At 40.0% G+C, this 13047-nt stretch overlaps 1 protein-coding gene across 1 annotated transcript in view; it reads left to right on the top strand.

Annotated features, from left to right (window-relative positions):
* KAT2B (lysine acetyltransferase 2B) overlaps positions 1 to 13047 on the top strand; it is a 115844-nt gene that overhangs the window by 21357 nt on the left and 81440 nt on the right. The window contains exon 2 of the mRNA XM_054479931.2: positions 12776 to 12902. Coding sequence (XP_054335906.1) covers positions 12776 to 12902 — 127 coding nt within the window. The remainder of the gene's footprint in view (positions 1 to 12775; positions 12903 to 13047) is intronic.

Raw genomic sequence — 13047 nt, 5'->3', positions numbered from 1 at the left:
CCCTACTTAATGGCTCACTTGTCTTGTCATTTGCTGTTTCTCTTTTGCCAAGTCAGATTCTGACAGTGAAGGAAGGACCTTTTGCTTATTTAGATCTGAAAAGGACTGGGTTTGGACAGAGAAGACGACCCCCAGGTGCTGGTCCTATTAAAAGCAAAATTTTTTTAAATTGTAAGTGTATCTGTTTTACTAAAGGTTCCTTAATTTGTGAGAAGATAAGCCCTGATTCTGCGACACACTGGAGAAACTTCAGAACACCTGTCTTTGAAGTGATAGTTACTATCAGTTCTTGCCTTTTAAAATATAACTTTATTGAATTATGATTTAGGTACCATAATATTCTCTAGTTTTAAGTGTACAATTCAATGATTTTTAAGAAATTGACAAGTTGTACAATCATCACCACAATCTACCTTTTAGAAGATTTCCATCACCTCCAAAGGATCTTTGGGTCCATTTACAGTTAACCCTGTTCCTACCCCCCACCCCAGATGACCACTAATCTTTCTGTCTCTATAAATTTGCCTTTTCTGGATAGTCATGTAAATGGAAGTGTACAGTATGTGGCCTTTTATGACGGGCTTCTTATGCTGAGTGTAATGTGTTTGAGATACATCCATGTTGTAGCATATGTCAGCACTTCTTTATTTTTCATTGCAAGTAATAATCTATTATATGACTAGAACACATTTTGCTTATACGTTAACTAGTTGATAGACATTTAGATTATTTCTGCCTTTTGGCTATCATGAATAATGTTACTGAGGCCTCTGCATGCAAGTCTTAGTATGGATATATTTCTGTTTCTCTTGGGTAGATACTTAGTGGATTTGCTGGGTCATGTGGTAAATTTATGTTTAACTTTTTGAAAAAATTGTTGTTTCTTTAAAAAACTGTGGGCTGGGCACCATGGCTCACGCCTGTAATCCCAGTACTTTGGGAGGCCAAGGCGGGCGGATCACCTGAGGTCGGGAGTTTGAGACCAACCTGGCCAACAGGGAGAAACCCTGTCTCTACTAAAAATACAAAATTAGCTGGGCATGGTGGTGCATGCCTGTAATCCCAGCTACTGGGGAGGCTGAGGCAGAAGAATCACTTAAAGCCAGGAGGTGGAGGTTGCAGTGAGCTGAGATCGCGCCATTGCACTCCAGCCTGGGCAACAAGAGAGAAACTCTGTCTAAAAACAAACAAACAAAAAAACTGTGGTAATGCTGGGCATGGTGGCTCATGGCCTGTAATCTTAGTACTTTGGGAGGCTGAGGTGGGAAGATCACTTGAGCCCAGGAGTTTGAGACCAGCATGAGTAACATAGTAAGACCCTGTCTCTACCAAAAAATAAAATAAAAAAAATTATCCAGGTGTAGTGCTACATGCCTGCGGTCCTGTCTACTCAGGAGGCTGAAGTTGGAGGATTGCTTGAACCCAGGAGGTTGAGGTTGTAATAAGCCGTGATCATACCACTGCACTCCTGGGCAACAGAGTGAGACCCTGTCTCAAAACAACAACAACAACAACAACAACAACAAAACTGTGGTAAAATATAGATGATCTAAAGTTTACCATCTGAACTATTTTTAAGTGTCTAGTTCATTGGTATTAAGAAATTCACATTATTGTGCAATCATCACCACCATCCATCCACAGAACACTTTTCAGCTTGCAAAACTGAAACTCTGTGTTCATTAAACAGTAACTCCCTCTTCCTTCCTCCAACCCCTCGGCAACCACCATTCCTATCTCTATGAATTTGGCTACCATAGGCACCTTATCTAAGTGGAATCATACAGTATTTGTCATTTTGTGACTATTTTACTTAGCATAGCATCCTCAAGTTTCATTCAAGTTGTGGCATGTGTCAGAGTTGCCTTTCTTTTTAAGGTTGTATAATAGCCCTTTGAATGTATATATTACGTTTTACTTATTTATTCATCTCTCAAGGGATGCTGGGGTTGCTTGGACCTTCTTGCTGTTGTGCTTAATAATGATGCTAGAACATGGGTGTCCAAATATTTCTTTGACTTCTTACTTTTAATTCTTTTGGGTATATACCCAGAAGTGGAATTGCTGCATCATATGGTAATTCCATTTCTAATATTTTGAGGAACTGTCATACTGTTTTCCATAGCAGCCATACCATTTTACGTCTTCAGCAGGAACATTCAAGGTTTCCAGTTTCTCTACATCCTCTCCAACACTGTTTTCTGTTACTTTTGTGGTAGCCATGCTACTGGGAGTGAGGTGGCATTTCACTGTAGTTTTAATTTACATTTTTGTACATATATATGAAAAAATATATAATATATGAAAAAATATAAAATATAATATATAAATATATAATATATTATAATATATTATATATTAATATATAATATAACATATAATATACTATATATGTTATATATAAATATATATTTATATAATATACATTATATATAATATGTAATAATATATAATATATTATATTATATATAATATATAATATAATATATTATATATAATATATAATATAATATAATATAATATATAATATATTATATTAAATATAATATAATATATAATATATTATATTAAATATAATATATTATATTATATTAAATATAATATATAATATAATATAATATATAATATATTATATTATATTAAATATAATATATAATATAATATAATATATAATATATTATATTATATTAAATATAATATATAATATAATATAATATATAATATAATATAATATATAATATATTATATTATATTAAATATAATATATAATGTAATATATTATATTATATTATATAATATATTATAATTTTTTATTTTATATATAATATATAATATATTATATATTATACATAAAATATATTATATATTATATATAAAATATAACATATATAATTATATATATATAATTTTTAGATGTAGTTTTGCTAATTTTTAGATGTAGTTTTGCTCTGTCACCCAGGCTGGAGTGAAGTGGCATGATCTCGGCTCATTGTAATGTCCACCTCCCGGGTTCAAGCGATTCTCTTGCCTTAGCTTCCCGAGTAGCTGGGATTACAGGCATGCACCACCATGCCCAGCCAATTTTTGTATTTTTAGTAGAGACGGGGTTTCACCTTGTTGGCCAGACTGGTCTTGAACTCCTGACCTCAGGTGATCCACCTGCCTCAGCCTCTCAAAGTATTGAGATTACAGGCGTGAGCCACTGTGCCTGGCCCATTTTCATAATTATTAATGATGTTGAGCATCTTTTCATGTGTTTATTGACCATTTGTATATCTTCTTTGGAGAAGTGTCTGCTCAAGTCCTTTGCCCATTTTAAAATTTCGTTGTTGTTGTTGTTGTTGTTGAGTTGTAGGCATTCTTTATATATTCTGGATATTAACCCCTTATCAAATATATGGTTTGCAAATATTTTCTCCCATTCTCTGGGTTGCCTTTTCACTCTGTTGTGTATGTCTTTTGGTGCACAGAAATTTAAAGTTCTTACTAATTCCAGTTTATCTATTTTTCTTTTGTTGCCTGTGTTTTTGTTATTTATTTCGAGACAGGAACTTGCTCTGTTGCCCAGGCTGGAGTACAGTGGCACAGTCATGGCCCATTGCTGCCTCAAACTCCTAGGCTCAAGGGATCTGCCCGCCTCAGCCTCCTGAGTGGCTGTGACTGCAGGCGTGCACCACTATGTCCAACTAATTTTTAAAATTTTTGTAGAGATGGAGTCTTGTTTGTTGCTTAGGCTGGTCTTGAACTCGTGACCTTCCCAACGTGCTGGGATTATACCCCTGAGCCACCACACCTGGCCGCCTGTGCTTTTGGTGTTATATCCAAGACACCCTTGCCTAATCTAGTATCATGAAGATTTTTTCTGTATTTTCTTTTAAGAGATTCTTTCTTTTTTTTGTTTTTCTTTTGAGATGGGGTCTTGCCGTGTTGCCCAGGCTGGAGTGCAGTGGTGCGATCTCACCTCACAACAACTTCTGAGTAGGCCCTTTTTGTTTTTTTTTTGAGATGGTTGCTCTGTTTCCCAGGCTGGAATGTAGTGGTACAATCTCAGCTCACTGCAACCTCTGCCTCCCGGGTTCAAGCAATTCTCAGCCTCCCAAGTAGCTGGGATTACAGACGTGCGCCACCATGCCTGGCTAATTTTTGTATTTTTAGTAGTGACAGGGTTTCACCATGTTGGCCAGGCTGACCTTGAACTCCTGACCTCGTGATCCAACTGCTTCGGCCTCCCAAAGTGCTGGGATTACAGACATGAGCCACCACGCCCAGCCGAGATTCACAGTTTTATGTTGAAGTCTTTCATCTATTTTGAGTTCATTTGTGTGTGTTATTAGCTAAGGGTCCAACTTCATTCTTTTGCATGCAGATACCTAGTTTTTCCAGCGCCATTTATTGAAAAGGCTGTCCTTTCTCTATTGAATGGTCTTGGCACACTTGTCAAAATCATTTGACCGTTATCTGTGAGGGTTTATTTCTGGGCTATCTATTCTGTTCCATTAGTATATAAGAAGCTAGCAAACTGTTTTCCAAAGTGGTTGTACCTTGTTACATCCCACAAACACTGTATGAGGATTCCAATTTTTCACATGCCTGATAATTTGTTATTGTCTTCTCCTTTTGAAAAAAGAATTTGTTTTGTGTTTAATTGACACCTAATAATTATACACATTGATGGGGGCATAGTGTGGTGTTTTGAAACATGTATACATTGTGTAATGGCCAAATCGGTGTAATTAGCATGTTCATCACCTCAATCACTTGTCATTTCTTCGTGATGAGAACATTCAAAATCCTCTCTTGTAGCTATTTTGTAATATGCAATATATTATTGTTAACTGTAGTCACTCTGCTGTGTGATAGAACACCAGAACTTACTCCTCCTGTCTATATTTGGTTAGAGATATCTTATTGGGTGTGAAGTTACGGTTTTGATCCTTGACATTTAAACATTATGCCTTTGTCCAGCATGGAGCAGAGAGGTAGTGAATAAGAGTGAGGCCTTCCTCTCTCACAACCACAATGCCAATTACCTGCCTGGACACATTTGGTGCTTCTACAGGGTAGAATGAGTAACCCCAGGCAAGTCTCTTATCACCTAAAGCCTCAGCTTTCTTTTTTAATAATGGCAATAATTCATACTTTACTTACATCGGGTGAGATAAGAATACATGTACATTTTTAATTTTGGGTGCTAAATAAATGTTGGATTCACAGTTACACTGAATAAATTTTCCATCGACGTGTTCTTGCTGTGGGACTCCTTGACACTAATTTAAGTTTTCCAACAAATGTGACTTTGCAATATTTTAAGCATGACAGAATCCTGCTAGACAGCTGGCTGTCTTTCTCCTGTTCCTCTGGATGTCACTCACATATCTTCACACCGATCTCACTCATTAACACTGCGTGAACTGTGAGCTCTCCACCCCTTGTGTGTCTGTAATCTGGGTTGTGACCACTTGTTTATCCAGTTTATCTTCTTTCTTATCATCCATCCTGGTTTCTGCATACTATAACAACATCAGTTGCATACTATTGACCTCTAACCCTGGATCCTGTTGGGATGAAAACATTATCCCAGTCCTGTTGAAAGTAGTGCAGTGGCCTTTTCTTCCTTCTTGGTTCTGCAATGTCTGCAGAGACTTGCTCTTGGGGGAGGTGAAGTCATCTGGGTAGCTTTCCCCTCCCTGTGCCCAGGTTGCTAGCTGCTACGGTATAATTGGCTTGGCAGTGCACTCCCTAAAAGGTTGTCCTTCAGCTGGTACTTCATTAAAGCTGCAAGACCAACTCTCTTGGGAGTTCCCTTAGACAGCAGCTGTCATGCCTAATTAAGGAGAGACATGGGAAAGGTGTTTTGAAAGGAGACCTCTTATCTCAGAGAACAGCGGCCAGGCCTGAGCATTGGAATGGGGAGTTGAAGGTCAAAGTGGAGGGCATGGAAGCAGCAGCTCAGAAAACTTGGCAGAAAATGCTTTGCTGGCAGTCAAGGATAAGAGCATTGACTGTTTTTTAAAGGACATAGTATGTCCTTTTTAGCAAATCAAGCAACGAGTCCCATATGTATTAAAAATTTTGTACACTTAGGTTGTTAGGTGTCCCATGGAGCATGCACATGTGCAAGAACCAATTTTCATATCCTACAAAAAATACTGAAACAAGTAAGGAAAACTCAAGGGATTCTCAGATATATCAATAGGGTATAACTTTAATGAGTTAGGACCACTTAGGGATGCTGAGACTATTCTGTGCTTAAACTGTTAGGGTCCATAGTGAAGACCTGGAGCTTGGGGGTGGAGTCCCTCTATAGTCTAGTGCACCAATATCGAATAGAAATATGGGGGCCACATATATTATTTAACATTTTCCAGTAGTCCTGTGTATTAGTTTCTTAGGCCTGTCATAACAAATAACCACAAAATATGTGGCTTAAAACAACAAATAGAGTTTTTTTTTATTCACAGTTTTGGAGGCTAGAAGTCTGAGATCAGGATGTCATGTGGGCCACACTCCTTTTGAAGGCTGTAGGGAAGAATCCTTCCTTGCCTCTTCCTAGCATCTGGTGGTGCTTGGCAATCCTTGGCATTGTTTGGCTTATAGTGAGACCCTGGTCTGTCTCATAGTGAGATCCAGCCTCTGCTTCTGTCTTCACTTGGCTTTCTTTACTGTTTGTCTGTGTCTGTCTCCAAATCTCCTTCTTCTTTCTCTTAGGAAAACACCAGTCATTGGTTTTAGGGCTTAGGATAATTTCATCTGCATATCCTTAACTGATCACATCTGTAATGAACCTATTTCCAAATATGGCCCCATTCTGAGGTTCCAGGGGAACATGAAGTTTATTTAATATTATTATTATTTGAGACAGTCTCGCTCTGTCACCTAGGCTGGAGTGCAGTGGTGCCATCTCAGCTTACTGCAACTTTGGCCTCCTGGGTTCAAGCAATTCTCCTGCCTCAGCTTCCCAAGTAGCTGGGATTACAGGCGTGTGTCAATATGCCTGGCTAATTTTTGTGTTTTTAGTAGAGACAGGGTTTCACCATGTTGGCCAGGCTGGTCTCGAACTCCTGACCTCATGTGTGATCCTCCCACCTCGGCATCCCAAAGTACTGGGATTACAGGCATGAGCCACCGCAGCTGGCTGGGACATGAACTTTAGGGCACACACTATTTAACCCACTGCGCCGCATTAAAAAAAAAAAATCAGAAAAGCCAAAAATTTAATTTTATTAATTCTAATGTTTACTTTAACTGAATATTTCAAAATATTATTATAATATGTAATCGATATAAAATAATTCTTAATGTGATATTTTAACATTCTTTTTTAATACTAAGTCTTTGAAATTCAGGGCATATTTTCAAACACTCATAACACATCTCAATTTTTATTGCCAATTTTTAAAGACTCCGTATTTGCTTGTGGCTGGCTGCCACATCTTGGACAGCACAGTTGGAGTGCTGCGGGGCTGACAAAACTTTTATACTTCTCAGTGTTTCACCCCATGTTGTCTCCCTCTCTTCATTCTTCTTAGTTTTCAGGGAATTTTAATTTGTTTGGAAAGTCTCAATCATTATGAACAAAAGAAATAAAAATCTACTTTGTACTGGGATCCCAAGACTCAGTGGAGGAAGTAAAATCAGCCAATTTTGAAAGAAAAGATCTTTATTCAGTTACATTTTTAAGCATCAGTGTTTATTGTATGGTAGAATTCATTAAGCACTCTATCACAAGTGGTTTCAACACGTGCGGTTAATATTCAAGCTGTAACTTTTTTTTTTTTAATTGAGTAGGGGAAATATAAGACCTTATTATTACAAATCTCCCTGCCATGAGATTTGTGACTCACCCATTTATGAGCCCCCAGTGAACACAGCCATTATTCTCTGTCATGTTAAGACAAGAAGGGGCATAAATAAACTTTTTTTCTGGGCTGACTGAACTTTGTTGCAACAATGAAGTTAAGATCTACATCTCTAAAACTCTGTGTTGTCTTCTCCAAGAATTTAAAGCTTGTTACTTGTTAGCATGCATCTCAGGGCAAGGCAGAATTTTATAAGCAAGCCCATAGGAAGAAAAGTTTTAGATCCTTGAATTCTTTATTTTATTTATTTTTTATATTTTTTTAAACTTCTGAGACAAGGTCTTACTCTGTCACCCAGGCTGGAGTGCAGTGGTGCGATCTTGGCTCACTGCAACCTCTGCCTCCCGGGTTCAAGCGATTCTCCTGCCTCAGCCTCCCAAGTAGCTGGGATTACAGGTGACCACCACCACACCTGGCTAATTTTTGTATTTTTAATAGAGACGGGGTCTCACCATGTTGGCCAGGCTGGTCTCGAACTCCTGACCTTAGGTGATCTGCCTGCCTTAGCCTCCCAAAGTTCTAGGATGACCTGTGCCTGTCCCGTCTGGTTTAATTTCATTTCTTTTCTCTTTCTTTCTTTCTTTCTTTTTTTTTTTTTTTTTTTTTTGAGGCAGGGTCTTACTCTGTCACCCAGGCTGGACTGCAGTGGCGCAATCTTGGCTCACTGCAACCTCTGCCTCCCGGGTTCAAGTGATTCTGCTGCCTCAGCCATCTGAGTAGCTGGGATTACAGGTATGCACCACCATGCCGACTAATTTTTGTATTTTTAGTAGAGATGGGATTTCACCATGTTGGCCAGGCTAGTCTCGAACTCCTGACCTCAGGGGATCCGCCTGCCTCGGCCTCCCAAAGTGCTGCAATTATAGGTGTGAGCCACTGTGCTCGACCCTGTCTGGTTTAATTTCAACCCGTCTTTACCCACTGTGCTGTAGCCACATTGGCCTTTACTTTCTGTTGAGCAAGCCAGGCACTCTCTTGCCTTTGTGCTAGCTGTGTTTCCCTTATACCAGATACCTAATGACCAACTCCCACCTTTCTTCAAGTCTTTGCTCTAAGATCATCTCAAAAAGTCCTAGTTAAAATTATACCTTTTATCCCACCCTCTGCTAAGTTCCCTGTACTCATCCTTTTTTCTTTCTTTCCATAGCACCATTACATTCTCCAGTATATTCTATAATTTACTCATTTGTGTTAATCTTGTTTTCCCCCATCCCCGGCTACCCCTAATGTAATCTCCAGGAGAGCAGAATCTTTGTTTCATAGTCAATAGTACCTGGCATGTAGTAGGCCTCAATAAATATTGTTGAAAGAATGAGTCAGTGTGCATAACTGCTTGGCTTGAAATGCCGTTCTCCAAACTCAAGGTGTTTTTGGTTATTACTGTTTTTTCCTTCTAGGTTTGGCCTGCCATATTTAATTGCTTTGTTGGGGCCGTTTAGTCATTTCTCTTTCTCAAACTGAAGGTCCTTTGGGAAAGGGCTGTGGATCAGACCAACTATTCAGAAAAGCTGGAGGCTTAGGGAGTTCCTGGAAGTAGCTATGCGGCAACTAAGAGAGGTTGGTCCACAATAAGGGTGGTTTCCTCTGACTCTACAAAATCTTAGTGATACTTTTGTAGAGGAAGAAAGCTGTTTTCCCTTTACCATTTTAGGTGCATTGGCTGGGGCCCTGTCAGTCAGACTAACAAAATACATTAACAAGAGAAAAACAAAAACAAGCTTATTGACATATTCATTGGGCATGAACATGAGAGCACCCAGTGAAGAGTAACTCAAGGAGGTAGTTAGAACTTGGGCTTATAGGCTATCTCAGCAAAGACTAGTAAATTTTTAGAGAAGTGAGAAGACAAAGGAAAAGGACCTTGAGCTGCTAGGGACAGCAGATTGTGGGAAGGCAAGTGTGTGGGGAAACCAATGGTAGATTAGGGCTGGTTTTAGCAAGGTTTGTTATGTAGATTCCCCTGGTACCCTATCTGGGCTGATAAAGGTCTAGAGTTGTCTCCATGATCAGCTTCTGTCCTTCTTGTTAGAGAGGGAAGGGGGGATACCTTTAAAAATTTATGTCCTGCTTCTGGGGATATAGGGGAGGGCAGAGAGCTTTTCTTTTTCTTTTTCTTTTTTTTGAGACAGAGTCTCACTCTGTCGCTCAGGCTGGAGTGCAATGGCGCAATCTCAGCTCACTGCAACCTCTGCCGCCCGGGTTCAAGTCATTCTCCTGCCTCGGCCTCCCGAGTAGTTGGGATTACAGGTGCCTGCCACCATGCCCTGCTAATTTTTATATTTTTAGTAGAGACGGGGTTTCACCATTTAAGACTGGCCAGGCTGGTCTTGAACTCCTGACCTCATGATCCACCCGCTTCGGCCTCCCAAAGTGCTGGGATAACAGGTGTGAGCTGCTGCGCCCGGCCAAGCTTTTCTTATATCTGCATTTTAATAACCCTTTGGCCAAAGTTGTATATTTTGGTTTGCCATATTCTGCTATTCATTGTCTTCATTGTAAATTCTCATGACAATTTCCTTCAAGAACATGGACTCTGAGACCTTTGCAACCTCTGAAGAGGTGGATGGCTCATTACAGAGAATTTCAAGGCCAGTTTCAGCCTGGCAACAGAGAACTCTGGGGGTAAGAGTTGGGCTTGCCTGATGCCTAGACAAAAGACGGTCACTTGAGCTACTCACTGGGGGATGTAGCTACGGGGATGCTGATGTAGGTGCTTCTCATGGCCCTGCCTTCTCCATCCTCATTAATACAAAATGGGAAAAGCAGTCAGGTTAGGTGTTCCAGATTCACATGGCCCACTGAAAAGGACTCATTCAAAAGCAGATTTTTCTTCTACCACGACCCTTCTTACCTTGCCAATCGTTTATTCTCCTTTTTTTTTTTTTGAGATGAAGTCTCCCTCTGTTACCCAGGCTGGAGTGCAGTGGTGCGATCTTGGCTCACTGCAAGCTCCACCTCCCAGGTTCACACCATTCTCCTGCCTCAGCCTCCTGAGTAGCTGGGACTACAGACGCCTGCCACCATGCCCAGCTAATTTTTTGTATTTTTAGTAGAGATGGGGTTTCACTATGTTAGCCAGGATGGTCTCGATCTCCTGACCTCGTGATCCACCCACCTTGGCCTCCCGAAGTGCTGGGATTACAGGCGTGACCCATTGTGCCTGGCCTTGGCCTCTCTTTTCTTATACTGTTATACATATATACACACTTCAGAAATGATCTCTATCCTGGATAATTTTATGTATGAGGTCAAAGCAGCAGCCACTCTGACCATTTTCTTCAAATTAGACTTATGCTGCTGGTCACGGTGGTGCACGCCTGTAATACTGGCACTTTGGGAGGCCAAGGTGGGCGGATCACCTGAGGTCAGGAGTTCGAGACCAGCCTTGGCAACATGGCGAAACCCTGTCTCCACTAAAAATACAAAAATTAGCCGGGTGTGGTGGCGCACGCCAGTAACCCCAGCTACTCGGAATGCTGAGGCACAAGAATCGCTTGAACCTGAGAGGTGGAGGTTGCAGTGAGACAAGATCTTGCCACTGCACTCCAGGCTGGGCAACACAGAGAGACTCTGTCTTAAAAAAAAAAAAAAAAAAAAAAAAAAAAAAAAAAAGTTTGGATAACTGTATTACAAAAATAAAAATAAGTCAACATTAATAATATCTTTTCTTTAACCCATATATCCAAAATAATACATTTAAACATATAATTTCAATATATAATATAAAAATTGTTAATTATATATTTTATATTTTGCACTAGTCTTCTAAATCGGTATATTTTGCTACTACAGTGCAGTTTGATTTGAACTAGCTGGATTTCCAGTGCTCAATAGCCACATGTGGCCAGAGGCTACCATACTGGATAGTATATGTAGATGGCTCTACCCTAGAGTGACTTCATCTGTGTTACATGTTATTCTAACAATGTATCTTCTGGTTTCCCAGCCACAGCTGACTTGAATTAGTAAATAAATGGTGAGAGTGATCAAGTGCTAAGAATAGTAGAGAAGGGGCAGAAGAATTATTTTCATAAGTGGCTGGGGTCATTCATTGCAAGCACAAATGAAAGGTATGAACCTTTCATAACTTGAGACCTGCTGAAGCATACAGTGTGGTACCTGGTAGAATAATTGATAATTTCTCATGCTTGCCTTCCATTTCATAGGTCAAATCACTTAAAGAAGGCCACATCATGTTCACTCTTGTCTACAAACATAGGGAAGTGTGAAGAGTATGTGGACAAAGTTAAGGAAGCTTTCTATCAAGTGTTGCTAAAATAATGGCGTTCTAGTACAGGAAACCTGGGAAATAGATGTATAAGTAGAAACCCAGGACTACATGATGAAACCCTCTTCATTTCTAAAGCTGGGAGCTCACAGAAGTCTTGGAGGAGCCTGCAAGTGTGCCTTCAGCTGGGTGTACCCCATCTCATCTTCCTAAGATTGCTAACTTCTTCGGTTCTATGGGTTTCCCTTCTGGTCCATGGGGCAGAGATGCAGCTGGTGCCTTGGAACCTGCAAGGCTCAACCTTAGCCTAGACCTTAGCTGTGTTTGTGGGACATCAGGAGTCTGGCTTGTGGATTTGGAAAGTCCAGTCTTTTGAGACGGACTTTCTTGGAACTCACCACTTCATGGACACCCACTGGGGGCAATGGTAGCAAAGTGTGTGGGTCAGCTGCGTGAGCTGTAGCATGCAGATTCCAGCCAGCAGAAAACAAAAGAAAACAAAAAGCAAAGCACTCAAATCAAATACCACCCTTGGGTTTTCTATTTTTCTCTTGTGTATATGGAAGACGACAAAGTCAGAGGTGAGGGGATAGCTGTCATATAATTAGTGTACATTGTTCTCATGTAAAGCCATCAGTCCACAGCTGCCTGTTAAATAATTTTGTCTCTTTCTTTATTCCTTTTTTAGGCCGAGGAGTCTTGTAAATGTAATGGCTGGAAAAACCCTAACCCTTCACCCACTCCCCCCCGAGCCGATTTGCAGCAAATAATTGTCAGTCTAACAGAATCCTGTCGGAGTTGTAGCCATGCCCTAGGTGAGTTCCTAAATCTTCAAGGAAAGTATAACGAGTTCATTGTAGCCTGAGACTCTTAACTTACTGAATTGTGTGGGTTCACCAAATTTGAATGCTATGTACCTCTCTCTGTATGAGACCAACAACAAGAGTCTCTCTAGTCTCA

Source organism: Pongo pygmaeus, chromosome 2 (assembly GCF_028885625.2).
Source record: "Pongo pygmaeus isolate AG05252 chromosome 2, NHGRI_mPonPyg2-v2.0_pri, whole genome shotgun sequence".
NCBI lineage: Eukaryota > Metazoa > Chordata > Mammalia > Primates > Hominidae > Pongo > Pongo pygmaeus.
This window is presented reverse-complemented; position numbering and strand designations above follow the sequence as displayed.